The sequence below is a fragment of the Prunus avium genome, chromosome 7 (assembly GCF_965620075.1).
Source record: "Prunus avium chromosome 7, drPruAviu1.hap1.1, whole genome shotgun sequence".
NCBI lineage: Eukaryota > Viridiplantae > Streptophyta > Magnoliopsida > Rosales > Rosaceae > Prunus > Prunus avium.
The window spans coordinates 34380960-34408943 of record NC_142290.1 but is presented as its reverse complement, the minus strand read 5'-3'; the positions used below and the strand labels follow the sequence as shown (position 1 = coordinate 34408943).

Below are 27984 nucleotides of genomic sequence, written 5' to 3'. Positions count from 1 at the left end.
AAGAATTTGTGTCAGCAAACAATAATTTGAGGACGAGACCGAACTATCAGTTGGATTGTTCTCTATCAATTTTTCTAAATTTTTAAAACCTTTTTGAAATTCCAACCGTATTGGAGGATAAGTTACATGATAGATTCATGTAATCCATCTCCATTTTCTTGTTACGTTATAGAAAGAATAAAGAAAACATTATATATAAAACCGTGATATACAAGTTTTTCTTAAATACGTAAGCACATTCGTCAAATTGAATTAAATTAGTGACCGCCAGACCTTAAGTATCCTTGTCACCGCGTAATGCCATATTGATGGAGATAACTCCAAACCAGTCGGTCACCACCTTCACCAAATAACCCTAGTGGTAGAAAATTATCTGTCCATTGGCGTATTGTGTGGCCAATTGAGATGACTGTACGTACAGGAGGCAATGCATATGCATGATTCATATGAATCATTATGCAGTAGAATTGTGGTTGGACTGACAAATTCGAAATTGTCTAGATGACAGCCTGCCTAATAGAATTCTAAATCACCCACAAAAATATCCCATGTAATTTGTCGATTTGTATTAATAGGATATGCTCAACAAGTTGAGAGCTGCAATTGGATCCCCTATAAAGAAAAAAAGTAGAAATTTTGTTGTATTTTGGCAAAACTGAATACATATATATATATATATATACATGCAGAAGAAGTTTGGCATTCCGTTCATAAACTGGTACGACAAATACTTGCACTTTTTTTTGCATCTTCAGCCCTTTTTCATATTTTGTTTGCTAATTTTACTGGTGTATTATTGCGTGTGAGGCTGCGTCTGCAATAATGTACTTTTTTGGTTTTCTGTGGTGATGATCTGCACTTCATGTGTACTAGCTGACCAACTCTTCCTTAGCGACCAACTCTTCCTTAGCTACCAATTCTTTCACTTTGTCGGGACGTGAATCGTGACACGTCCAGTTAAGAATCGACTTAATCGATGGTTTAAATTCACAATCCGGACGCTTCAATAATGTAAACATCTTATGGTCGTTGGTTGGAGGGAGCAAACATCCCTGTGCATAAATAGTAAATACGAAGCATATACACAAGAAGCTCAAGCTTGTTGTATATAACAACCACCATCAATTCGTAGAGATTTGTACTCCAAATTAAAAGGCGCATGCGAGTGTCTCGGGTCATGGCTTCTTCTTCTTCTTCTTCTTATTCTCTCTTCTCATTCAGCCCCATCAGCTTCCCACTACTTTCTCCCTCCAATTTTCTCTCAACCATGTTTGCTTTCGCTGGTGCGCAACTCTGTCACCCCAAACTCAATTCCAGGTTCATCATCTCTTAATTCTCTTCCCTTTCAATTTTCTGCTTAATTTCATCAACATGGTTCTTCAATTTTCTCCTGCTATTTCTTTGCATGCCGATCTGTCGTTTTGATATTGTTTCTTGAACCCATGAACGTATATATTGTAAATCTTCTTGATTTGATGGGTTATTAATTAGTACTTGTTCTTCTGCTTCTTCTTTTTTTTAAAATTTTTTTAATAATCAAAGTTCTTCTGGTTCCATATAGTTGTTTCTGGTCACTTCTCCAACATTCCTGGCTTTGTGGAAATGGTGGGTGTATCTATCAAATTCTGGGTTTCCTTTAAGTTGTTCTAAATTTAGTGGTTGTCACTTGTTAGCAATGAAGAGAGATATTCTCTAGAATTTGTTTGCAAAAAATAAAAATTATTTACACACGTGTCAAATGGCTCTTAAGTATTTCTTTTTTTTATATTTTATTAGCACTTTTGAATCTTTGCAGAATTTGCACACCTCTCAACCACAAAATTAAAGCAAGTTCGAAATGTTTTTGGCTTTTTTCCAAAACAATTAAAAAGACTTCCCATTTTCGTTTATGGAAAATAATCAAAAGCGACCTTTGCGTTTTAAACAAGTGTGCACATTATCACGCGCCTCTCAATAATACACCCCTTACGTCACATTCTGATTCGACCCAAAAAAAAAGAGTCACATTCTGATTTGTCTGCTTCACTCGCTTTTCGAGGGCGGAGTTAGAGTTTTTTTTTTAAACATTAAAATTCAATATCTTAATTGGAAGACTATTACATACATTTTTGTTTTTAAATTGTTTGGGATATTATAAATAGCTAATGGCTCATTTGAGAGTGATTTTGGATAGGTCAATAATCACTTCTTCATATAATTATTTTAAGTGATTTTATGGAGAAGTACACGGGAAGTGCTTCTCCCCAGAATAACTTAAAATCACTAAAAGTAATTATATGAAGAAGAACATGAGAGATGCTTCTCCCCAAAAGTGATTTTGGTTTTTTTTTTTTTTTTTTTTTTTTCCACTTCTTTTGGGACAAATTCTTCTTTTTTTTTGGTGGGACCAACCCTTATGGTGGACTACAGTTGAGACACATATACATAATGATTATTAATGTCCTTGGTCCCAATTAGTGTCTCTCTGTCACTTTGTCACTATCATGCCTGAAGATTTTTCTATATGTTTAGGAGAAGTTGGAATTTACGGTTAACATAATACATGCCACTTATACTTTATAATACGCGTTTTGTTTTGATGATGTTTACGGTTAACAAAATTTTGCTGGCCTTTTTTGTGTATGAATAATTTCCAGAGAGGCACAAAATAAATCACCGACTATTTGAGTCATCTAAGAAGAGAAATAAATCTAACACTATTTATGTCTACATTTTTTCTTTCTTTCTTTCTTAGTTTAGTGACCACCGTCTTTGTATTGTTTTATTTATTTACTTATTTTTAAATAAAAGCGATAATCTAAACTACAAGTCTACAAGGAGAGAGGGTTTCTCACTACAAGCATAGTCCTTTTAATTGGTTACTTTGTGTTGTCACGAGCTGGATTCGGCTTTTTTTGGGTCCGAAATTATTATTATATTTTATATGCTTTGACAAATTCTGATTGGATTTGAACTCTAAACCTCAAGGTTTAGCCTGCCTTAGTGTTGTCAATCAGTCCAATCTTATTGGTATAGAAATTAAAAGTAAACCCAAATTCTAAATCATGTTACGTAGATCTACCCTGTTTTTGGCGTGTACAAATTCTTCTATTGAGATTAAAATAAAACCAAATTTAAATGGAAAAAAAGACTATTTATAGCTGACCAACCAAGTTCCTCCTAATTGGCTTAAACCGCCAATTAAAAAACCATAAACATTTTTTATCACCTGGGTTAAATACAAAGAATGGTTTTTATTTTATTTTTAAAGTAAAATCCCAGAGATTCAAAAGATATGCACAACAAATTTGTACAAAAGATATGCGCTCTGAGATGGGACTGAACCAAGTAGTGACAAATGTTACTACCTTCATGGCTATTTCCTCCCTATGGTACGGCCTCACATGTAATATGCATGCATCAACTTTAGTGGCTTTCCTTGGAAAAAACAACTTGAATTCCACTCTGTGATTTTTGCTTTGGATTTTGATGATGGCTAATATTCTGTTTTCTTCTGTCCCTGTTTGTTTTTGTTTCCCAGGATTTTTCTTTTGTTTTAGTAGTGCACTAACGAAGTTCAAGCATCTCATATAAAAACACTGCAAAGGAAAAAAAATTTGGACAGTTTTGGGACTAGAAAACCAGAAACTGCAATCTCTGTCTGAAGTTTCAACTACCAAGGAAAAAAGAAGGAAAATAGAAGAAGAGAGAGATGGGTTTCTGGACATTGTTGGAGGTGGCTTGTATGCCAACTTTCCAAGTTCTCATAATCAGTGTACTGGGAGCTTTCATGGCAACTGAGTATTGGAATCTTCTCCCCGTAGACGCACGGCGGTCCATGAACAAGGTAGGCACATGTTCTGTTTTTTGGTACATAAGTTGGTTCCTACATGAATCAGATGCGAATAAGTATTTATGATTAATTGGAAGTTGTTGAGTTATGATTTACAAAAAAATGCAGGTTGTGTTTGTGGTTTTCACCCCCTCACTGGTGTTTGCAAGTGTGGCCAAGACTATAACATTTGAAGACATTATTTCAATGTATGCTTCTGTATCTGTATTCGGATCTTTTTTCTTTGAGCGTTCATTTTTATTCTGTTTAATATCTTTGTTTTTATATCTTCCCATTTTCTTGGACCTTGTTTGATCGTTGATTCAGGTGGTTTATGATCGTAAACGTGGCACTTACATTTTTATTTGGAGGGATTCTTGGATGGATTTTGGTAAAAATAGTCAGACCAAAACCTTATCAGGAAGGCCTGGTAATGGCTGCATGTTCAGCAGGTGAATGCTCAATTTTTTATTATAGTTTTTCATCTCTTTCTTATAGCAGCAAATTTGTAGTGTGCTCATCAAGTAATGGCAAATCTTGTTGAATAGCAAACTTGGGAAACCTTCCCCTTATACTTATCCCTGCAATCTGTGAAGAGGATGGGAACCCATTTGGAGATCATAGTGTTTGTAAAAGCGTTGGACTCTCATATGTGTCTTTTTCCATGGCGGTAATGCAATTGTTAAACCTCTACTTGATCATGATTTAAAAAGAAAAAATTAATTAATTTCAAAGCTAACAGGTAACTTGGTTATTGCAGCTTGGGGGTTTCTTCATCTGGACTTACAGTTACCAGCTGATACGAACCTCAGCGAATAAATGGAAAGCGCTTCAAGCAATTGAGGCAGCTGAGGAGGCCTCAAAGAATCCCAACAGTGATTTAGACGCTGAGGGGGAAACTCCCCTTCTCAAGGGAGAAGATGAAGAGCAGGGTTCTATAGTAGTTTCAGCAAATGGTTCTGGAAACCAAGAAGCTGTAAGTACCCTCGAATACCAATCTACATAACAAGTCTGATGAAAACTAGAGCTAGTCTGGCTTCAGTTTGTGTTATATATATGCAAATATTAACTCAAGCATGTTTTTTGGACTATCTGGATTTCTCAAATGGCAGATAGTAGCCGATGAATCAGACGTACCATTCATCCGAAAAGTAGTAGCATTTGTTAAGCAGATTTTACATGAGTTACTGGCACCACCAACGGTAGCTGCGGTGAGTTTTTCTAACATTTCTCTTACGGTATAAGTGCTTCTCGAGATCTCAAGACTGACCAAGAACTGACTTGTCTTTGTTATCTGTCTATGATCAGATTGTGGGATTTTTTATTGGGTCAATTACATTTCTTAAGGAGATTATAATTGGTGACAGCGCCCCCCTGCGGGTGATCGAAGACTCTATTACACAACTTGGGTAGGTACCTTTCTGCTTAAGGCGCATCCCTTATGGTTCAATCAAACAAATTTAAACCGAAAACATTCTGTGTACTGAGCCAAGTAACAATAACTGCACCATGCAGGAATGGAACCATCCCTTGTATCACACTTATTCTTGGAGGCAACCTCATCCAAGGTAATGAACCTAAGATTTTCAACATTAGAACTAGTTTTCTTCTGTTCTAGGAGGTGAGACAATCTGACAAACTAATCGAATAGGTTTACGCAAATCGAAGATCAAAATTCCTATCATCATTGGAGTGATCATTGTTAGATACGTAGTAATGCCAGTGATTGGTATCGGGATTGTAACGGGAGCAAACAAGGTTGGGTTTCTCCCATCAGACCCTCTGTTCCGTTTTGTGCTGATGGTTCAGTTTACCCTGCCACCTGCCATGAATATTGGTAAGCAGCTAGTGTTTCTAACTCCATTATGCTTCTGCAAATAGCAAGCTTCACAATCTAGGTTTGTTAACAATCTTCCTTATAATTAATGCAGGAACCATGACCCAGCTGTTTGATGTGGCTGAGGCAGAGTGCTCAGTGATCTTCCTGTGGACATACTTGGTTGCAGCCTTGGCACTTACTATTTGGTCAACAGTCTACATGTGGCTCTTGTCTTGAACTGCCTTCAGCTGAGGATGGCAAGCCTCCCTAAATGGTGCATTTTATAGTGAGAGGCTTACACTTCAGAGGGAAGAGGGATCTACATTTCTGCATTTGGGTGTTCTTTTGTTCTCCATTTTTCAATTTGATTGGTTGTTTCAACTAGAAGTAAAAAAAGAAATTAGAGTATGATTTGGGTGTGTATGTAGATCCCATAGTTTCGTTTACTTATTGTGTTTTAGGAAAAAAAAAATTATAAAGAGAAGGGGGTGATTGTGTGTTAGATTTTTCAGAGCTCAATGTTTCTCATAGATAAAGCCTTGATTTATGCATTATGATTCATTGTGGTGCATTGTTCTTGTTGAACTGAAATTAGTATCAATTCAAGCACCAATTTTTAGCTTGGGACATCCACTGGCAGAAAATTCGTGGAAAAACACCAAGTTTAACTATTATTTGTTGAGTCATCAATAATAATAACCAGATTAAACTTTCCTTCAAACTGCCCAACCAGACCTGGAATATAAATTGTAAAACATTAAACCTCAAAAATACAACTGGGTCGTTTGGGTTGGCAACAATAACACCTTAAAATTAAACTGTTTTGTGCATAGAATCAATTTCTAATCTCTCAGCTCTACAATCAACTTCCAAAACTCTCACACCGTAAATTCAAAGAGTAAAATAAATTATACTGTGAAACTATACACTATTTCCTATGTGTCCTATGACAGCTCTCTCCCCCTGATGGTTAGAACCAAGCATTGCAATAGCTCCTGCCTCACACAACCCACTGCAGATACTTGTCTCATCTGAAAACAGAGTACTGGGGAGAGGCAAAGTTACTCGGCTACACTAACGTAAGCTGCAGTTTCGGCCTATTGGGCTGGGGCTCCACAATCTCCAAATGAATAAACACCATCTGCAGAACGCTGTATGACATGCTGCCGTCCATTTTTCTAATCTTCTGCTGCTGCTCATCTACAAACCACTCTCCGCCTCCCTTCTCACCTCTTGGGGTCAAGTAGACAGGCCCTTCTATTCCATACCTGCAAAAGATGGGAAAATGAAAGTGTTCACATATGTAAACCACCACCACAAGTTTATCTCAACACTTGACTCCACTCCGGAATATTAAAGTCAGTCCACACACACAAAACAGAAAAGGATTCTGTACGAGGTGAGGAAACATACTTGGGCACAAATACGAAAAATCCATTGGATCTTATCCTTACTATTCTGGCCTCTGTGTCCGTTGGCCTACATGAATGAAAGGAAATATTAGAGAGAGGGCGAGGGAGAGAGAGAGAGAGTGGGTAAATGCTTCATACCGTTTCCTGAAGAAAATGAGAGTATGGAGCTCCACTGAGGCCCGGCTTGCCATCTGGGCATTTCTATGTCGATAATTTAAATCTGTAGCACAAATAAGTGAAAGCAGCATTCTTAGAGTTCAATATACCCAAAGTAAATATAAAGTTGAGAAGCTATTACCTACAAAGTATTGAGATAAATGAATTAATCATGTCCTAGAAGAGCAAATAGAATCTTCACTCAGAAGATTAAATATAAATATAGAAAAGAAAATTTCCGTTAAAGCACATTAACAGAATATGGGCACATTTGGAATCTCAATTATAAGCCGGGTGGCTGCATCGATATTCTAAGAACAATAAGGACCCATTCCTCCTTACAAGCCAATAATAATTTGATATGTATTAACTTGCAAGTAAGCACTTATTAGGAAAAAAAAAATTAAAAAATTTGGATACATGTCAAATTGTCATTGGTTTGTGGGGTGAGGAGCCAAGCATTTTTCTTATGGTAATATCACTCATAAATACGAAAATGTACAAAAAAGAAAAAAAGATGGGGAAACTTATTCCATACTGTCAGCAATGCTAGTTAGCCGGGTTCCGTCTTGGAATATAGTTGGAAGCTTTTGTATCCCTAAAGATGCAGCAAGCAACCTGTGCACTATGACATCTGCAGGAAAAGAAAGTTCGTAAGTCAAACAACAATAACTCAATCACCAAGAATTACGTGACTAAAACTGAATCTAACCTGCATATCTCCTTATAGGAGAGGTAAAATGAGTATATAGAGGTGCTGCAAGCCCATAATGAAGATATTCTGGAGGGCTGAGATCCCCACTAGAGAAATAAACAGCCTATGCAAATAGAAGGTAAATGAATACATGCAGAAAGGTTTCCTTCAAGAGAATTTCAACTTCGCTCAACCATTCAAGTAAAGTTACCTGTGTCATGCATCTGGTAGCCAATATACGAATCAGCTTATTGAAGTATGGATCATCAGCCTGGGAAAAATTCAATTTTTTACAATATGTGGGTGTGAGAGAGAGAACAAAATAATGAAACACAAAACTTAACTGAAGAAAAACCATAAGTCTCATACTAATAACATGCATATGAAATAAACACCTACCACTGCAGAATCAAGTGAATCAGCCAGTGCTTTTGATGATGAGACATCCAAGTTGAGACCAACAGCAGCAGCTGTACGCAACAAAGGTTCAAGCATCTCTCTTGTTGGAGTAGGATGGCGCCTGCAGAACACATACGTAAATTAAATGACCAAAAAAAGAGACATGTGGCAAAGTTAGAAGGCACCTATGCACCTATCCTGCCATAACCACAATTAGATGAATAAAGAAAATTACATCAACCATTTAGATCAGAGATCTACATTTAACGAAAAAGTGATACATTCAAACACAGCCAACCTAAATAGACCCCCGTAAAATCCACCAACTTACCTCAATAGTGAACAAAGAGGAAAATGTTTAAGGATCTTCTCGGCAACTGAAACATTAGCAGCAAGCATAAATTCCTCAACCATCTGGTTCGCTTCACGAATCTGGTACATTCCTGCAGAAACAAGTCATGATTAGAAATATAACAGCTAAGAAAAGAGCCAAAATAATGAAATTGCTATAAAAGAAAATAAGCAATAAAACCAGACTCCAAAGCAACATGTTTAATACAGTCTACCTAATAATGCTACGACCTTCACAAACACAAAGTACTAAACATGGGTAGAATATGATAAATGCATTACCAACTTTAAAACCAATGTGAATGTGAATATTATCAGCCAAAAAATGTGAACATGAATGTGAGGTAAGTGGAGTTCACTGTAAATATTTATTATGCCTACATGACCCTGGAGCAGCACTAAGCAATTAATATCATGAAATAAGGTAATTATTCATTGGTGGATTATTCAACAGCACAGCTGATCTTTTCTCAGTGCAAGTAAATCGGTTCAGGATTCAGACTCGGATTACAATCAACGAAAGTTTGATATGTTGAACATGAAATTTGCCTTTCCAACCACATACCAATATCAAGAGGATCATGAGTCTCGGTGTCAATTTGAAACTTGACTTCAGCAGATGCAAGAGTTAAGGCTCCTCTCTGAATACGTCTTTCCCTCATTATCTGTAGCATCATATACAAATGCATATTGTTCAGAGAAGTCAAGAAAGTAGATAGCATATTACAGCAGTTTAACCCATGAAAAGCCAAAGTAAAGCCCACGTGTGCCACGTGTGCATACCTTTGCTAAAGCATTCATGTTTCTTAAATCTGTAGTTAATGGATCCATCAACCGACTGCAGTAAGAAAAAAACAATAAGAAAGCCTTAGCATAAAAATGCAAAGCTACAAGAAACTTTTATAGGGGCCATAGGAAAGGGATCAACCATGCAGGGGCCAATTGCAAAAACCCTACACCAGTGAGCAGATTGAATCATTGGTGCAGGTTTAAAATTCACCATTGGTGCCACATAGAGTTTAATCTCTCTCCTTGTTCACTGAGTGCTATAGCAACAAAAGATGCCAGATTCTTAGACATTTTCCACCAGGAGGAGTTAGAACCAGTTTGTTTGCCATAGGCCCATTTTATTATGGATTTCTAAAGTTGACGCTTGCACACTTATGACTAGTGCTGTCAAGCTCCTTTATATGCACTTCAAGTTCATAATACACAGCTATTCATCGCTATCCAGGATTTAGTAGATAAGGCTCAACCCAACACATTATGGGTTAGCCCATCAACCTTACTCTGTATTCTGGTGATTAGGTATCATCTTGAAAAATCGAAGAAGCACATGTAGATCTCTTCTTGGAGGCTCTAATTTGGTTATTTACTTATCAGACCATTCCACATTCTGCGGAAACTTGCATCCCCAATGTACTCTCTTTCTTTCAAATGTTAGGACCAACTCACTTCTATCATTCATCTTACTTTTACATATCATGGGTGTGTCAAATCACAACAAAATATGCTTCCTAGAGCATTGTAGGATATATTGTCATTTTATACATTACAATCACATGCACATGCAGTATATAGATAGAAACATAACAAGTGAATGCATGAAGTAAGTGAAGCAAATATAGTGCTCATGTAGCAAAAACATACCTGAAACAAATCTATTATTCTAACAAGAAGTAAAGTTTACTAAGATTAACAAAACATCATTATAATTATTGAACATAAGAGTATCCTGCAAACCAAAGTGGTATGGTCAAAGTGAATTTATCTACCAAAAGGTCACTAAGTTGGAGTAGAAATGCACCTATCATCCATCCTCGCTTGAGCTTCAATGTAAGACAATGCTGCACACGATTTGATGACACTTTTTGTGTACCTCGTAGAAATAATCTCAGCTTCAGGTGTCATTTCCTGAAATTCAGGTAAACAAGTTTACACCAATCCTAAAAAACAAAAGAAGACTCCAACATTGGTTAAACCTATCTTATGTGTGTGTGTGCAAATAAAACAAATATAATATGGTATCTCTGTAACAGATTCATGTGTGTTTGTATACAAATGTGTGTTTTATGACTGATAAACACTGCGTAAGTTTGTGTCTTACGAAAAAAATGCAAAATCCAGCTTATTGATTGATTTAAGAAATTCAAATTATAAAAGAAATAACTGATAGTTTAAAATTAGTCTTATTGTGACTAGTAGGGAGTACATACCCATATAACAGAAAAAGCTAGCCTCTCCACATCAGCTCGAAGAGAACATACATCTGCATAATAAGAACTATATCTTTAAATCACAGAAAATGCAATCATAATATCAAACTTTCTTTTTACTGCACTCATTACAGAAGAAGATTTTTATTTTATTTTAAAAAGTCACCTTCCGTCAAAGGTTTTGGAAGCATGTCAATGCGCCGTTCAACTAGGTAGACCGAAGTGCCCCTTTGTGAAGCCTCATCATCAAGAGGAGTATCCGAGTGTACAAAATTTGTTACATCAGCAATATCTAATTGAAGTCATTAAGGATAAGCTTGTAGGTTACTCAGTTTATACTTATAGCAAAAGTTGGCATGGGTGGCAGAATAAGGCATGAAAAACAAAAGCTTTGAGTAAGTAAACAACAATACATGTTAGAAATGAGAAAAAATGTAATGCACCAAACAAAAGTAGGAAGCAGAGAAAGCAATGGACAAGACTGAATTAATGCATTATAATTATATTCTAAAATAAATTTCACGTTTTTGTCTTCTGAACTTGCAGAAACTATCTCTTCTTTTAGACTTGGGTTATGCATAAAATAAATGCACAATCTTTATCGCTAATGCACAATTAAACCTTACATTTCAGTTATACAAGCAACTTCAATTATTAATAAATGTCATGAGGTTGAGGATACGGACTCCAACTTCGTAATTTCCATTTGGAAGAGATGTACAGTGCAATGCATCATCAATATCCTTGCATCCTGCAGAACCAGAAGCAAAGCACTTATCATAACATTTAACTAAACTATTAATTATCTAACCAACATAAAACAGCAAAAAATAACAAAAACCAATAACAAATTAGGCAGAGGAGAAGAACAAGGAATAAAATAAAATAAAATCTACAGGTCATATACCAGGAGGGTCCACACTAAAGACACGCAATTGTCGCAAATCCTGTCTAATAGAATTTGCCAAATCTTCAGAAGACACAGACCACGGTAACGGTGGCAAGCATGCCAGAACTTGAGAAGAAAATGGTCTTGTATTTATATCATTCTCAATCAAGACCACCTGCAACATCCGAAAAGTTAAATCAGTGTCATTGCCATCTAAACTTCAATTGATTAGATGTTTAAATAGTACATAAGAAGGTAAAATATGGATGTTCAAACAAACAAATGCAAACAATGGAACTCCTTCCAGCCTACCTCAGTTTCAGTATCTCTATCACCTATTTGTCCTATGGTTCGTACATAATGGCCAGAAGGATAACGAGACAAACGGTCCCAAGAATCAACCGCCACAACAATTCTCTTGTCCAGAAGATTCTCAAGCTGTCGTGTGTGTATTCGAATCTTAGGAATCCTACGATCTTTCGAGGCAAATAAGGCATGGGCAACACCACCACTACCTGCAGGCATAGCCATCGGCTCCAAAGATCCACAATAACTGCAGGAGTGTTAATTTATATCAGATAACAGAACCAATCACTAGAAAAGATCATCATAACAACCAATAGCTGCAACTGCAAATTGAAGCAAATGAGAATCTACACACAGCTGGGTAACAGTGGGATGTTAGTATAGCACAACAATCACTACTTTAAGGCATAGACATGCCAAAAGGTAACACAATGTTTGCCACCTATTTGAATGAAGAAACATATTTCAGCCAAACAATAATTAGAACAGATAGCACTTCTGTCAGCAAGACAAAAAGGCTTCAGGCAGCCAGTGAAGTCAACTTACGAATGCCAATTCCGCTTTATAATACCAACAACACGGCCAGATGGACGGCTTGAGATAGGCTCTGTTACTCCAGCAGAACCTGGTGGTTGAGCTGTAGTCCTAGGAGCATCATCAGCACTTCCTGGAACCAGATGAACATCTTCTTCCTCATCCTCTGCAAAATAGTACAAAGTATATTAATTAAAAAAAATTAATAAGGAGAGAGAGAGAGAGAGAGAGAGAGAGAGAGAGAGATGCTTTCAACCTCCCACCCGAAAAAAGTAACTAGAAATAAAATCAAAACTAAGACCCACCTTCATCTGCCAGAGCTAGAGATTTCTCCTCATGCCATTGATCCTGAGGCAGAAGCTCAACTGCCACTATATCCCCATCAAAAGCCCTATTCATGTTTGTAGGTCCATAAATTATAATTTCATCACCAATGCTCTCACTTCCAACATATGCTTCAAATGGGTTATAACGATTCACTCTAAGTTTGCCTTGATGGTATATACCGCGATGCAAACCAGACGTAATCTCAGACATGGGCTTATGCTGGAAAAGAAAAGAGAGAAAAAACTGGTAAGAACCACATTTGTGTCATGGAACTTATAACAACATTAAAACGCATGAAGGCACACATACTCAGTGGCAGTACCTCTGTGTAAATGATTTTCCTCTTTGATGGTCTCAAATCTTCAACTTCCTCCATGTTTACATCTTCTGATGCAGGCTGCACAAGCAGGTCAAGCAAATCTGGTCGACTCAATGACCTCACATAAGACTCCACTGAAGATAAGGCAATAATTCCCAAGTGAGTAATTCCACAAAACTTCCAACATTTGAAAATAAACACATTTAATTATGTGGATATTAAACTCAAAGGGAAGGTCTGAAGTATAAGAGATGCTGTCAAAAAACGACGTGGATAGCAACCAAATTATACACACCTGTTTCTGCAGAAATTCCCTCTTCAATAGCCTTTCTCTTATTCTCTTTGTCATTAGTTATAAGTAAAATCCGAGCAGAACCAGCAAGATGAGTTTGATACCATTGAGCGGCCACCCGAATTGCTGAATAATAATTTCTTAGGTGAGAAAAGTAGGAAATTACAGATGCATGCCACACAATAAACCAAATTCCATAACCAGTATTGCAGAGTGTTGGCAGGTAACAAAAAGACACAAAAAAATCAACAAGTACAAAACACCAAGTATATCCTGAGGAAACAAATTTTGTATTCACAGCATGAACAAACCTCTATCATTTCGATCATTTTTACTCTCTCCGCTCATTTCCGTAACATATGTATCCCTGAATACCGCACCAATCAACACATGTAAAAAAAGTGGTTAAAATCCCAACAAAAACGACAAGATAAAAAAATAACCTTCAAAACACAGATTCTCAATTTATAAATAGAACCTACTTGTGGTGTTCGTTGGAGAAAACAAAGAATTTCCTTAAAGAATTGCTGCAGAGAGCTCTAACTCTATTGTAAACAGACAAATTCCTGTTCTTAACCTCCTCGAGCACAATGGAAAGCACAACCACATCGTCGATTGCCGGGTTCTCAAGCAAATCAATCTGTAAACACACGAACATAGCTTCTTCATTGCAGTTGGAGAACAAATTTCAATCCAAAAAATAAACTACATATAATCACCAACCTGATTGAGAACGACATTGGTATCGAAAATGAGAATGGTGGAAGGCGTAGGGCTCAAGCGAGCCTGGGATGTATCGCAAACTTTGCATATCGGAGCTCCGCAGTATATATCGTGTCTGAGATAGTGCTCTCTCACGACCTGAGGGAAGCACAGCCAAAACAAAAACCCTAATTAGCTTAAACCCCTAACTGAAAACAATAGCATAAAATGAAATGTAGGGTTAGGGTTTTTGAGAGGGACAAGAGATGAGAGAGACCTTGGTGATTTTGCCTCCTCTGGTTCTCTTGACGAAGGACTTGTTCTGCAACATGTTTGGTCTATGATCGTATGGCTGACGGCGTCGTTTTGGCTTAATTTGCCGCCCTCTTCTTCTTGTAATGGGAGTTGGGTTTGGGGGGGAAGGAGGTGCAGAGTGAACTGAATTTTCCACTCAAATGTAAAAATTTGCCTTCGTAGCGCGGGGACTGACACGTGAGATTTAGGGATTCAATTGAGATTTTAAAAGACTATTTAGGGATAAAAAAAGTCTTGCGGATTTAAGCAGAATATAATTACTTTTAGGATTTTTTTAATGGATTTATACAATCAAGATTTTTTACTTATGATTTTAAAGATTTCTATTACAAGATTTATAAGATTTGAAAGGACCACATAAATTTCTTCTGGGATCGACATAATATTTATTTAGAAAAAATAAACCCTTAAAAATGAAATGCTAATATTGTTTCTATCTCTTCACCATCCCGACACCCACAAAGCTAACCTTCACTCTCGGTAGCATACCCTCCCACAGCCACCACACACTCTCATTTGTGTATTGTGGTATGTGGAGTTGCATTCCACTTTTGTATGGATTTTTCAAGTAAACTATTTATCAGTACATCACATCGATCAATGCCAACAATTTCAATGCTTTTGGTTCTCACCTCTGTTAAAATCATTTATTTGTATCAAAATCTATTTTTGTTGTTGATAAAAGATGAAATTTCATTGAAAACTCAAGTAGGGGTACAATCTTGAAACAAAATATCATTGAAACTCAATTGCATCCCAGCTAAGAGAGCCAGCGCCTGGATTTGCTCAGGACACCTAGCCTTCTTAACTGGCCGCACACAAGCTGCAATGAAGGTTCCCCACTCATCCCGTACCACCACTCCTAGACCTCCATTACGATCCTCAGCTTTCCAAGCGCCACCCACATTAATCTTAACAAAGTCATCTCTTGGAGCTACCCATCTTTTTGGAGCTGAGCGTGGGATATTGGAGACCAAGTCATCCCTTATTTGCTGATATTCAGCCAACCAAGCCTTTGCTTGCATCACCATCGCATTTGGGTCCACACCACCACCATCCCAAATACACGAGTTGCATTTGAATGCCAAGCTCTTCCACAACAAGTATTCTATTAACAACTTTCTAGTAACTAATCTAAACAAAAGCTACACCCTTTGGGTGTTTGTGTCGAACAGATGGTGGGCAATTTTTGCCCAGCCATCCAGCTTTGTCATATAGATGTGTGAAGGCCCACATGTTAGAAGCTTATAACCCAACAGCTGGTAGCTCTTGTTTTGAAGGTGGTTTGGTCTTCATGTGAGGGAAGGTGAGGAAAGAACATTTTTTTATACCCAGTGGTCGTTAGTGGTGGTTTGGTTGCCATGGTTTATAACCAGTGCCCAACCGTTTGGGTGGAGGTCAAGGTGAGGAAATAATTTTTTTTTTTTTAAATCTCACGTGAAAAGTCTGATGGGTTAGGATGGGATTTGAGATAGAGCTTGGTATTTATACCTCATACTAAAAAATCTCACACAATCTCACATTTTAAAAAATCCTTTGAAATTAGCACAGTTTTGAATACCATAAGACTTTTTGTTACTTATTTAAAGTCTTGATTGAATACCGCTAGATTTCGACACCCTCATTTAAAAATCCTAATAATCTTAATGGAATACCACAAGACTTGTTTAGATTATTTAAAAGTCTTAATTGAATACCACATGACTTATTCATCTCAAAATAATCTTTTAAAATCCCAATTGAATACACCCCCCATACAATCGGCGGCTCTAGTTTATTTATAGCCTCCTGTTTGACCGTTGCGCTAGGGTTACGTTGAAAGTAATTTCACAATTATTTGAAAATGTATTGACATCCTAGAGTTTTTAGGTTGAATATAAATAAACAAAAATATAAACTGTTAAGAATTTTTTAACAGGGTAAAACACAAGGACCCCAATTTGTTAATTCTCGAAAATATAATTGGAATGAATACGTGATCAATTTATCTCTATTTCGTACGTCATATTGGGTTTTAAATGCTTTTAGACTTGTCATGACTTTTTGGGCCTCAACAAACATCAATAATTTTCAACTACTAAAATCCCTTCCCTACTACAACAACAACTACTAAAATCCTCCTATTTTTAACACTTTCATGTCTTCTTAGGTGTTGACTTTCAATTGATTAACTACATGAGAAAGTTTTGAGTCTCGTGAATATTTGTGTTGTGTGAATTTAGATACGGAAAATTAACAATAGATATTTATAAAAATACCCAATCCTAGACATGTATTTATAAAAATACCCAAGCACTATTTAAACATAGAAACATACCCAAAATGGGTTTTGAGTATGTGTGTAATGATGGGTTTTGGGTATGTTTATAAATGGGTTTTGAGTGTGTAATGATGAGTTTTGGGTATGTTTATAAAGTGTTTTGGGTGTTGGGTATTTTTATAATTTCAGCCCCCATTTTGGGTATTTTAGTGAAATTCCCAATTAACAAAGGACTCACTAGTGTAGTGGTTTGGAGCAATTGTTCCTCCAGGCAAGGTCTTGAGTTCGCGTCCTAGCATTAGTGTAGTGTGTGTGAGTTTAATATATTATCGCCTCTCTTAGTACGAAAGGTCAAAATACAGTAAATTAAAAATCACATGCATAAAAGTCTAGCTCTATTATTATTATTATTTTTTGACAATTAGCTCATCAGACTAGAAATCCAAAGATTTATTTATAAGTTTAAGTATTTATTCACAAAATTTTCATAGAAAATTACCGCCTTTTTTATTTTAAGTTTAAGTCTTTATTTATAACTTTTTCAGACAAATTTCCAGCCTTGAGTGAGTCTTGAGTCTTGAGTCACCATGAACCCGCTCTAGGCCCGCAGCTAGGGCCTGAGGGACCCGTCGGCCTGGCCCAAATATAAGACGAAACGATTTATATTTTAATTATTTATTAATTTTATCAGATACCAAGGTTGACAAAAGTTCTTAAGAAAACGTACGTATTTATGAAGAAGTCAAACAAATTCGAAAATTTTTTTTTTTTTTGCAGAAAAAGGAAAGAAAAACCGCTGGCGAGAAAAAACAACCAGACAGGCAACAGAGTCTTACGGAGTCGGAGATCCGAAGTGTGGAGGGTCGTAAGAAGCTTCGAATCTCCGGCGCTGTCTTCTCTTCTCTTCTTTTCTCCCCCATTCCAAAACCCCTCAGCTCGTTTTCGACCACATCATCGTTTTCTCTTTCTTTTCGATTGAATCTAACAGATGAAGCACCAGAATTCTATTTGGGCAGTCCTCCTACTCATATTGCTCATCGCCGGCTTTTTCAGCTCAAACGGCGACGTTTCGAGCTTGGAGAGCAGGGAGTTGCAGATACTGGGTGATTATAACGTTTTGAACTCAGAGTGCAAGGCGTTGCAGCTTCTGGTTTTGCATCAAAAACCGAACGGCGACGTCTTGAACTGGGAGAGCAGGGAGTTGCAGCCTCTGGGTTCGCATCAGAATCAGCTCGAAGTCTTCTCTCGCTCTCCCAGCCGAAGACTTCATTCCCATACACCGTCAGTTCCGTTTTATTTTAATTTATTTTAATTTTGATAAATTGGTATTCAATTAAAATCTTAAATTGCAGTAATTTTGATTTTGATTTGAATTTCACTTTTGTTGTTGCTGTTTTTGGGTCAATTTGAATTGGAACAGTGATCCGACTGCATTAGTTGCTACACTGGATGGGAGAATACATTTGGTGGAGAGTAATTCGATGAGAGTACTATGGTCGCTTGCTTCAGGGCCGCCACTTTACACTTCTTATCAGGCTCAAGACAGTACTTCTGGTTCAAAAAATAGTCGCTACTTCATCGATTGTGGTGATGACTGGAACTTGTATCTGCACAGAGGGCACTTTGGTCGAGAGGTTTGTCATAAAAATGCCATTTTGTTTGTTTGTTTATTTGTTGTTCCATTTTTTGCTTATAATTAAATTGGTGTGGGCTTGATGATGTTGTGTCGGTTTCGTTCCAAATCTAGTGATATTGGTGTATTGATTGTATAGTTTTGAGAATTATCCTGGGAATCTGTTCATTTCAGTTTGTTTTAGTTAGGGGATGGTAAAGTTGGTACCTTTTGGTAATGCAATTCAAAATTTCACTGCGTAGATAGATGGAGTCCATGCAATCTGTGAGAAATAAGGGTGCTTGAATAGGTCTTGATATACACGGAGCATCATTGCCTTTTATACATTGATCATTGATTTACATGTATTTGCAGAAACTTCCGTACACTATTGATGAATATGTCGGTAGTACACCTCACTCAGAGGATGATGGATCAATTACAGTTGGGTCTAAGAAGAACACTGTCTTTGAGGTTGATCTTTTGACAGGGGAGCTGATTCGCCCATACGCTCTACCCAATTCTCCATCCACTTTGAAGAGTAATGAAAAGCAGAGAGTTTTGTCCAATAATAATATTAGAGATAATAAGGAGTTGGTCAAGCCTGGTTCGATAAACCGAAATGCTGCTCAGCAGCGACTACTTATCTCCAGGATAGATTATTCCTTGCAGTCGTTTGTTCCGTATTCAGACCAAGTCTCATGGAATATGACAGTTGGTGAAATTTGGGCTGCTTTACTTTGTCCTGATAATGAGAATCCACTTGGTGGTGCCCCGTTGAATTCAAAAAATGTGCTTGGTTCTGAAACTAGCAGTGACATTGCACCACCATTGTCATGTCAATCAAAAAAACTTATCTTCCCCCAGAGAAATCATACGCTGTTAGAATTAGTTGGACCTGGAAGAAAATTACAGGATCAAGAGACAGACACCATGGTTCAAAAGCCTGCTTCAGGTCTGATGGTTCCTTCAAAGCCTGAGGTTGACAATAAATTTTTTAATGTCTCAACAGCATTGACTCTCATTTTTTTGTTTGTCATCCTCATGGGCTTTGTTGTGTACCACTGTGCTTCTGTGGTTAAAGGGCAAGTTTGGTTGCATGATCAACGCAACAATTCTGATTCAAGAACTGCACCTTCCAAGAGGAAGAAGAGTCGTAAATCAGAAAAGAATAGTGGCGTTATATCATCTCAAGATGAAGAAGCTTTAACACACACTGAAAGTGATAACAAGACACGCTCGTTCCTTAATAAACTCTTTGATGGTGGTACTAATGGTCGCAGGATTGGTAAACTGCTTATATCAAATAAAGAAATTTCTAAGGGTAGCAATGGTACGATTGTCCTAGAGGGAGTTTATGAAGGTCGACCTGTTGCTGTAAAACGCCTTGTATTAACTCATCATGATGTGGCTTTTAAAGAAATTCAGAATCTTATTGCGTCTGACCGACATCCAAACATAGTACGATGGTATGGAGTCGAATATGATCAAGATTTTGTCTATATCTCTCTGGAGCGTTGTATTTGCAACTTGGATGATTTGATACAAATTTGCTCAGATTCCTCTAAAAATCCAGTAGTTGGAGAGGAAGATGCAAAACGAGTTCTGATTGGAAATGAAGTTCACTTGGAGTCGGTGAAGAATATTATGTCAGATGTTAATTTGTGGAAAACAGATGGCTTCCCGTCACCTCTATTATTGAGATTGCTGAGGTTGGTTAAAAGTTCCATTAATTTGTATGATCTTTACCGAGGGATAATAACCATCTCTTGGTGTATATGTGGTTTTAAACAGATGATAATGGTTACTGTTATCTTAGATGCTTTGTTATCAGATTTGATTTATGTATTTTGACCTTCTGTTTTTATCTGAAACACAGGGATGTGGTTTCTGGGCTTGTGCATTTGCATGAATTGGGAATCATTCATCGCGACTTAAAGCCTCAAAATGTTTTGTTGATTAAGGAAAGATCCTTGTGTGCAAAGCTTTCTGATATGGGCATTAGCAAGCGCCTTATTGGGGACATGTCTTCTTTGGGTCATCATGCTACTGGAAAGTACTCTTTACTTGTCTTACAAACTTTAAATACCCTATCTTTTGTATACAACATGCAGAGTTAATGGCATCCATCATCCATCATGTTGATTTTGTCATCAAAACTAGTATATGTTAATCTTCAAAAGCTGAATTAGAAGTTATAATTAATTATGGACAATATTTGATCACTGGATTGCAGGTTCTGGCAGTTCTGGTTGGCAAGCGCCTGAACAGCTTCTTCACGGGCGGCAAACACGTGCAGTGGATTTGTTTAGTTTAGGTTGTGTAATATTCTTTTGCATCACTGGTGGTAGACATCCATTTGGGGATCACCTTGAACGTGACATAAATATTGTGAAGAACAAAGTGGATCTCTTCTTGGTGGAGTATATTCCTGAAGCTGTGGATCTTATATCTCGTTTGTTAAACCGTGACCCAGAGTGGAGGTAAGGATTTTAGTTTTTTCTTAATGAATAGGAAATTAGTAACAGTTTCTTGAACTCTTTTGGTTACAGAAACATTCTTAATTTGTGGTCAGGCCAAAGGCATTGGAGGTGCTGCTTCATCCACTTTTCTGGAGCTCTGAGATGAGACTTTCATTTCTTCGTGACACTAGTGACAGGGTAGAACTTGAAGATAGAGAGGCTAACTCTGGTCTTTTGAAAGCCCTAGAAAGTATTGCACCCATGGCTTTGGGTGGGAAATGGGATGAAAAGATGGAACCTGCATTTCTGACTAACATTGGCCATTACAGGCGTTATAAGTTTGACAGTGTTCGAGACTTATTGCGAGTCATTCGAAACAAATCGAATCACTATAGAGAACTTCCAACCCAAATTCAGGTTTTTTCCTTTTCCTCTATGACTAACAAAATACATGAAACTTGCTTAAGCTTTCGACATGCATGAATGAGTGAAATTAACTCTCTTCTTTTTCGGTGGCTATATCAGAAACTTGTCGGACCAGTTCCCGAAGGATTTGATTCCTACTTTGCAAGTCGGTTCCCGAGACTTCTGATTGAAGTATACATAGTTGTGTGCACACATTGTAGAGGAGAGGAATGCTTTGAGAAGTATTTCAAAACCAATGCAGAGGGCCTCTAATTGCTTATGATGTATGATGTAGCTGTAAATAATAACAATGTATAGAATTCCCGTTATAATAAGTCAGTCTTTATCTGGCTTCCTTGACTCTATAATTTTTTGTTTTGTTTGACAAAGACTGTTTGGTTTACGTTTGGCCCCATTGGAGTCTGTTAATGAATGAAGTAATTATAATTATCTAGGCCTAATAATTTGAGTTTTTATCAAAAATAGCCAAAATTTGACTCATATTTTCATAAATGTCAGTTTTTAAACTTTCAAATGTAGCAGAAAACTCACCTAAGTAGACATAAATGCCCTCAAACTTAAAGCCCACATAAACCTAAAAACTGTTGTGTGCAATGTGCATAAAATTGATTCAATTTCCAAAACTCTCACACCGTAAATTGAAAATTGCTATGAACCTGCTCAAGGCCCGCAGCTTCGGGCTGACTTGGCCCAAATGTAAGACGCTGAGCTCGCTTAGCATGACTTGACAAGTCTGAATAACTTTTTATTCATTTATTTTTATCTTTTTTATAAGGTATTTTTGTAGAAATGTCACATGAACTTATACCTAAGTTTCAATTTGTCACCTTAAAGAAAAATTTAAGAGAAATGTTACCTTAAATTTTCAAAATCTATGATTTGTCATCTAACTTTAAAGTGACATATGTTGACTTAAATCTCTGATGCAACAAGAAATTCACCTATACCGATGAAATGTCGTCGGGAGAGATCTAATCCGGCAAATTTCGCCGGGATAGACTTGCGCCAACGAATATTCGTCGGGAGAGGTTTAAAATATATATAAGTTTAGTATGTTTATTTTAAATTTTCTTTTTAGTAATTAAATAATATCTTAGCCTCATTTAATTACTTTCATATGTAATTATTTTTTAATTATTTATTTCTTTAGTGAATAATTAAATATTTTAATTAACTTCATAAATTGTATTACTTAATAGATGGTAATTATTTTTATTTAATCAAATATTTAAATACTAATTATTCAGTAAGTAAATAATAATTAAAACATAACTACTAAATAAAATAATTAAAAAAGGGAAATCAAGATTATGCTATTTAAATGGTATAGCCGTGCGGCTATACTGTTAAAATATTCTATTTATAGTGTATAGCCGCGCGGCTATACTTCTAGAATATTCTATTTATAGAGTACAGCCGCTTAAAATGTCCTTTTGTAAAATTTTCTCTTTTTTATTAATTAAATAATATCTTAGGCTTATTTAAATACTTTCATTAGTTTATGTTTTAATTATTATTTCTTTAGTGAATAATTAGTATTAAATGTTTTAATAAAAATCCTAGAAATTTGTTTTGGTACCCAAATATTTTAGTATTCCAAAATGGGTTTTAACCTTGAAATTTAAACCCAAGTCGCAACGTGATTCGATAATATCAATTATTTGTTGGATTTTGATTGAAATATATGAACTTGAGTCCCACATTGGAAAGGAGGAGAAAGCATATACTCCTTAGTAGGCTTAGAGCATCCACAATCATGCTCTCTATTTTTAGTTAAAATTTAGCTAAAAACACTATAAAGCTATTTTATGAGCTCTCTATAAAATTTCAACTCCAACCATATACTCCCTAGTTTAAAGAGTCATAAATGTTTTTAATAAATTTTAATTCAATTTTTGAATAAAGTGTAGACACAAAAGCAATAATAGAAAATAGTTAGCATTAAATAAATGCTTAAAATAATATTAAATATAGAAGCATTTAATTATAGGGAGTCACTAGGAGTACTTTCTCTCTCTTCGAATTTAGGAGCTCCTAGAGGTCTCTCTATTTTAGGAACTTGATAAAGAGCATGGTTGGAGGTGGGTTTTTTCAATTCCTCCCTAAATTTTAGCTAAGGAGGTGGGTTAAGGATCCCATTGTGGATGCTCATATGGTTAGGGTTCGAGGCTTGAGAAAGGTTTTGGAATAAGTTCGGAAGCTAGGGCTTTTTGTTCGAGACTTGGATTTATCCAAAATATATATATTTTTAAAGTCCACAAAATAATTTAAAATAATTTAAAATAATGAAATACTATTTATTAGGTAATTTATAAAATGAGTAAAATATTTAAATATTCACTAAAGAAATAATAATAATTAATTAAAGTAATTAAGAAAGGCTAAGATATTACTTAATTATATATATTAAACTAAAGAAGTTGCCCAAAAAAAAAGAGTAAAGAAACTAATTTTATATGTTTAAAATTCAAATTTTATTTATTTATTTATAAAAGAGAGAAAACCTCTCCCAACGAAATTTCGTCGACACAATTCTATCCCAGCGAAAATTTGCTGGATTACATATCTCCCGACGAAATTAATCACAACCGACGAAGTTTCGTCGGGAGAGATCTAATCTAGACCTGTACCAACGAATATTCGTCGAGAGAGGTTAAAAAAAATTAATATATATATATATATATCTTTATTTTAAATTTTCTTTTTAGTAATTCAATTACTTTCATTTGTAATTATTTTTTAATTAATTATTTCTTTAGTGAATAATTAAATATTTTAATTAACTTCATAAATTTTATTATTTAATAAATGGTAATTATTTTTATTTCATAAAATATTTAAATACTAATTATTCACTAAGTAAATAATAATTAAAACATAATTACTAAATAACGTAATTAAAAATGGGAGATCAGGATTATGCTATTTTAAAAAGTATAGTCGGGCGGCTATACCTTTAAAATATTATATTTATAGAGTATAGTCGCTGCTAGAATATTCTATTTATAGAGTACAGTCGCTTAAAATTTTCTATTTTTTAATTAATTAAATAATATCTTAACCTTATTTAAATACTTTCATTGGTAATTATGTTTAAATTACAATTTGTTTAGTGAATAATTAGTATTAAATATTTTAATAAAAATTCTAGAAATTTGGTTTTGGAACTCAAATATTTTAGTATTCCAAAAATGAATTTTATCCTCGAAACTTAAATCCAATTCGTAAGGTGATTTGATAATATCAATTACTTTGTTGGAGTTTGATTGAAATACATGAACTTGAGTCCAACATTGGAAATAAAGAGAAAGCATCTACTCCTTAGTAGGCTTGTGGTTAGAGTTCGAGGTTCAAAAAAGGTTTTGGAATAAGTTCGAAAGCTAGGGTTTTTGGTTCGAGACTTGGATTTATCCAAACTAATTTTTTTTTAAGTCCACAAAATAATTTAAAATTTTTAATTACTATTTATGAACTAATTTATAAAATGAGTACAATACTTAAATATTTGCGAGAGAAATAATAATTACTAATTAAAGTAATTAAGAAAGGCTAAGATATCACTTAATTACATATATTAGACTAAAGAAGTTGGCTAAAAATAGAGAGTAAAGAAACTAATTTTATATGTTTAAAATGAAAAAAAAAAAATATTTAAAAAAAGCTAGAAAACCTCTCCCGATGAATTTCGTTGGCACAGGTTTATCCTGGCGAAAATTTCCAGCAAGAAATTAAATCAAGCTAAGATATTATTTAATTACTGAAAATGAATTTTATTTTTCTAAAACAAAAAAAAATTATGGATCTAAATATACTAAGTTTTTTTATTTTTATTTTTTTAAACCTCTCCAGATGAAATTTCGTCGGCACAAGTCTATGCCGGCAAACGTTTGTCGGATTAGGTTTCTCTTGACGAAATTTCATCGGCAGAGGTAATTTCGTCCGGAGAGGTTGTTTTGCATTTTTAATTTTAATTTTATTTAAAATTTTAAAATATAAAATTAGTTTCTTTACTTTTGTCTTTTTGGTCAACTTCTTTAATTTAATGCATGTAATTAGGCAATACCTTAGCCTTGTTTTAATTACTTTAATTAGTAATTATGTTTTAATTATCATTTCTTTAGTGAATATTTAAATATTTTACTGATTTCGTAAATTACTCGGTAAATAGTAATTAATTGTTTTGAATTATTTTGTGGACTTGGTTTTTTGTTCTTTCATATTACATAATCATTAAAATACGCGCGTACGTGTACAAAAATGAAAGTATTATTGAAAAATACGTATGTATGTGTATAATACGAGTATTAAATGGGGAAATACTAAATTCTTTATACGGGTAATAACTATGGAAAAGTAAAAAATCAAAAGGGGACAATAGCTATACCTTGGTAATGCCCTAAAGGTAATGAATAATGCTCTAGACTAGTCTTATCGACAAAGGAAAATCAGGGAGAAAAAATTTTAAAAACCAAAAGGCACCCATTAGATATTTAAAATATTTAATAATAATTATTCACTAGAGAAATAATAGTTAGAACATAATTACTATTGAAAGTAATAAAATCAAGCTAAGTTATTATTTAATTAATAAAAAGGAATTTTTTTTTTATATATAAAAAAAAAGGATCTAAACATACTAAGTTTATTTATTTATTTATTTTAAAAACCTCTCCCGACGAAAATTCGTCGGCACAAGTCTATGCCGGCAAACATTTGTCGGATTAGGTTTCTCCTGACGACATTTCGTCGGCAGAGGTAATTTTGTCGGGAGAGGTTTTTTTGCATTTTTTTTATTTTTTATTTTAGAAATGTTAAAATATAAAATTAGTTTCTTTACTTTTGTTTTTTTGGTCAACTTCTTTAATTTAATGCATGTAATTAGGCAATACCTTAGCCTTGTTTTAATTACTTTAATTAGTAATTATGTTTTAATTATTATTTTTTTAGTGAATATTTAAATATTTTACTGATTTCGTAAATTATTTGGTAAATAGTAATTAATTGTTTTGAATTATTTTGTGGACTTGTTTTTTTGTTCTTTCATATTAAATAATCATTAAAATATGCGCGTACGTGTACAAAAATGAAAGTATTATTGAAAAAAACGTACGTACGTGTATAATACGAGTATTAAATGGGGAAATGCTAAATTCTTTATACGGGTAATAACTCTGGAAAAGTAAAAAATCATAAGGAGACAATAGCTATACCTTGGTAATGCCCTAAACGTAATGGATAATGCTCTAGACTAGTCTTATCGACAAAGGAAAATCAGGGAGAAAAAATTTTAAAAACCAAAAGGCACCCATTAGATATTTAAAATATTTAATACCAATTATTCACTAGAGAAATAATAGTTAGAACATAATTACTATTGAAAGTAATTAAATCAGGATAAGATATTATTTAATTACTGAAAATGAATTTTTTTTTTTATAAAACAAAAAAAATATATGGATCTAAACATACTAAGTTTATTTTTATTTTTTAAAAAAAACCTCTCCGGACGAAATTTCGTCGGCATAGGTCTATGCCGGCAAACGTTTGTCGGATTAGGTTTTTCCTGACGAAATTTCATCGGTAGAGATAATTTTGTCGGGAGAGGTTGTTTTGCATTTTTATTTTTATTTTTATTTTTATTTTAAAATATAAAATTATTTTCTTTACTTTTGTTTTTCGGTCAACTTCTTTAATTTAATGCATGTAATTAGGCAATACCTTAACCTTGTTTTAATTACTTTAATTAATAATTATGTTTTAATTATTATTTCTTTAGTGAATATTTAAATATTTTACTGATTTCGTAAATTACTTGGTAAATAGTAATTAATTGTTTTGTAATAGTTAGAACATAATTACTATTGAAAGTAATTAAATCAGGCTAAGATATTTTTTCAAAGATCCCAAGTAATTGAAGAACTTTAAGATTGCCTCCCACCCCTACAGATAAAAAGTCACATAAAATTTTAAGATTTTCTCAGTATAATCTTGCATGCATATTTCTCCAATTTCGTTTATCGATTTCCTTACATGCCACTCCAAATTTGGCGTGCAGGTTCGTTCCACTGGAATGGTAGATCAGATCACCTGCCAGCCCATCAAAGGACGAAAGCGAGGTGGAGGTATACGTTTTGGTGAAATGGAACGAGACTCGTTGCTTGCACACATGGGGCAGCCTATCTATTGCATGATAGGCTTCATGCATGTTCTGATTATCACATTGCTGCTGTATGTTCCACATGTGGAAGCATCCTAACACCCTCAGTCATCAAGCCAGAGAAACGGGTTGCACTTGCAGTTAAGGGACTGCCCCCTGTAAGAGCTCCCAAGGTCTTCTGTCATGCTTGTGATATGAATAAAGGGATGGAGACAGTTGCAATGCCCTATGTCTTCAAATACTTAGCTGCTGAGTTAGCAGCTATGAGCATCAAAATGACCCTCCAGCTAAGTATTTGAAGCTTGATCCTGTTCCTAGAGGGAGGATCAGTGTAAAAATTATACACTGAGATGAATAGATCTTAAATTTTTTTTAATTAGTTTTTTATTCTTTTCTTGGTTGGGTATCAATTCATGCAGAATTATCCACCAAGCACACAAATAATTAGTGAATTTCTTCATCTTTCTATTAAAAATTGGTAAATTGCACGTCATTCTGCACAAATTTGTGTACTTCACAAAGAGC

The 27984-nt window shown here is 35.0% G+C and overlaps 3 protein-coding genes across 5 annotated transcripts; 2 read left to right on the top strand and 1 right to left on the bottom strand.

Moving 5' to 3' along the window:
- Nucleotides 1–584: 584 nt before the first annotated feature.
- LOC110748914 (Auxin efflux carrier family protein) lies at nt 585–6201 on the top strand. Of its 3 annotated transcripts, none has more exons than XM_088243912.1 (11): nt 585–718; nt 3521–3826; nt 3941–4020; nt 4139–4263; nt 4360–4481; nt 4572–4787; nt 4924–5022; nt 5120–5220; nt 5327–5379; nt 5463–5648; nt 5743–6201. In XM_088243912.1, the coding sequence occupies exons 2-11, from the start codon at nt 3692–3694 to the stop codon at nt 5865–5867; spliced, it is 1242 nt and encodes a 413-aa protein (XP_088100038.1). In that variant the 5' UTR covers nt 585–718; nt 3521–3691; the 3' UTR covers nt 5868–6201. The 3 variants fall into 3 exon arrangements, with proteins under 3 accessions (XP_088100038.1, XP_021804583.1, XP_021804584.1); XM_021948891.2 differs by lacking the exon at nt 585–718 and adding an exon at nt 841–1317; XM_021948892.2 differs by lacking the exon at nt 585–718 and adding an exon at nt 2791–3371.
- Nucleotides 6202–6420: 219 nt separating this feature from the next.
- On the bottom strand, nt 6421–14723 carry EMB2763 (ribonuclease II family protein). Its single transcript, XM_021948889.2, has 24 exons — nt 14505–14723; nt 14249–14386; nt 14008–14165; nt 13837–13892; nt 13529–13651; nt 13237–13367; nt 12893–13133; nt 12600–12753; nt 12060–12300; nt 11766–11922; nt 11541–11609; nt 11025–11150; nt 10859–10911; nt 10450–10556; nt 9426–9480; nt 9208–9307; nt 8623–8734; nt 8292–8412; nt 8104–8163; nt 7911–8016; nt 7737–7832; nt 7181–7262; nt 7044–7109; nt 6421–6898 (listed from the first exon to the last, which is right to left on the bottom strand). The coding sequence occupies exons 1-24, from the start codon at nt 14556–14558 to the stop codon at nt 6700–6702; spliced, it is 2805 nt and encodes a 934-aa protein (XP_021804581.2). The 5' UTR covers nt 14559–14723; the 3' UTR covers nt 6421–6699.
- Nucleotides 14724–17558: 2835 nt separating this feature from the next.
- On the top strand, nt 17559–21745 carry LOC110748913 (serine/threonine-protein kinase/endoribonuclease IRE1a). The gene is made up of 7 exons (XM_088244367.1): nt 17559–18083; nt 18223–18436; nt 18790–20126; nt 20294–20467; nt 20652–20897; nt 20990–21293; nt 21402–21745. Exons 1-7 carry the CDS (start codon nt 17791–17793, stop codon nt 21552–21554), a joined length of 2721 nt encoding a protein of 906 aa, XP_088100493.1. The 5' UTR covers nt 17559–17790; the 3' UTR covers nt 21555–21745.
- Nucleotides 21746–27984: the final 6239 nt, after the last annotated feature.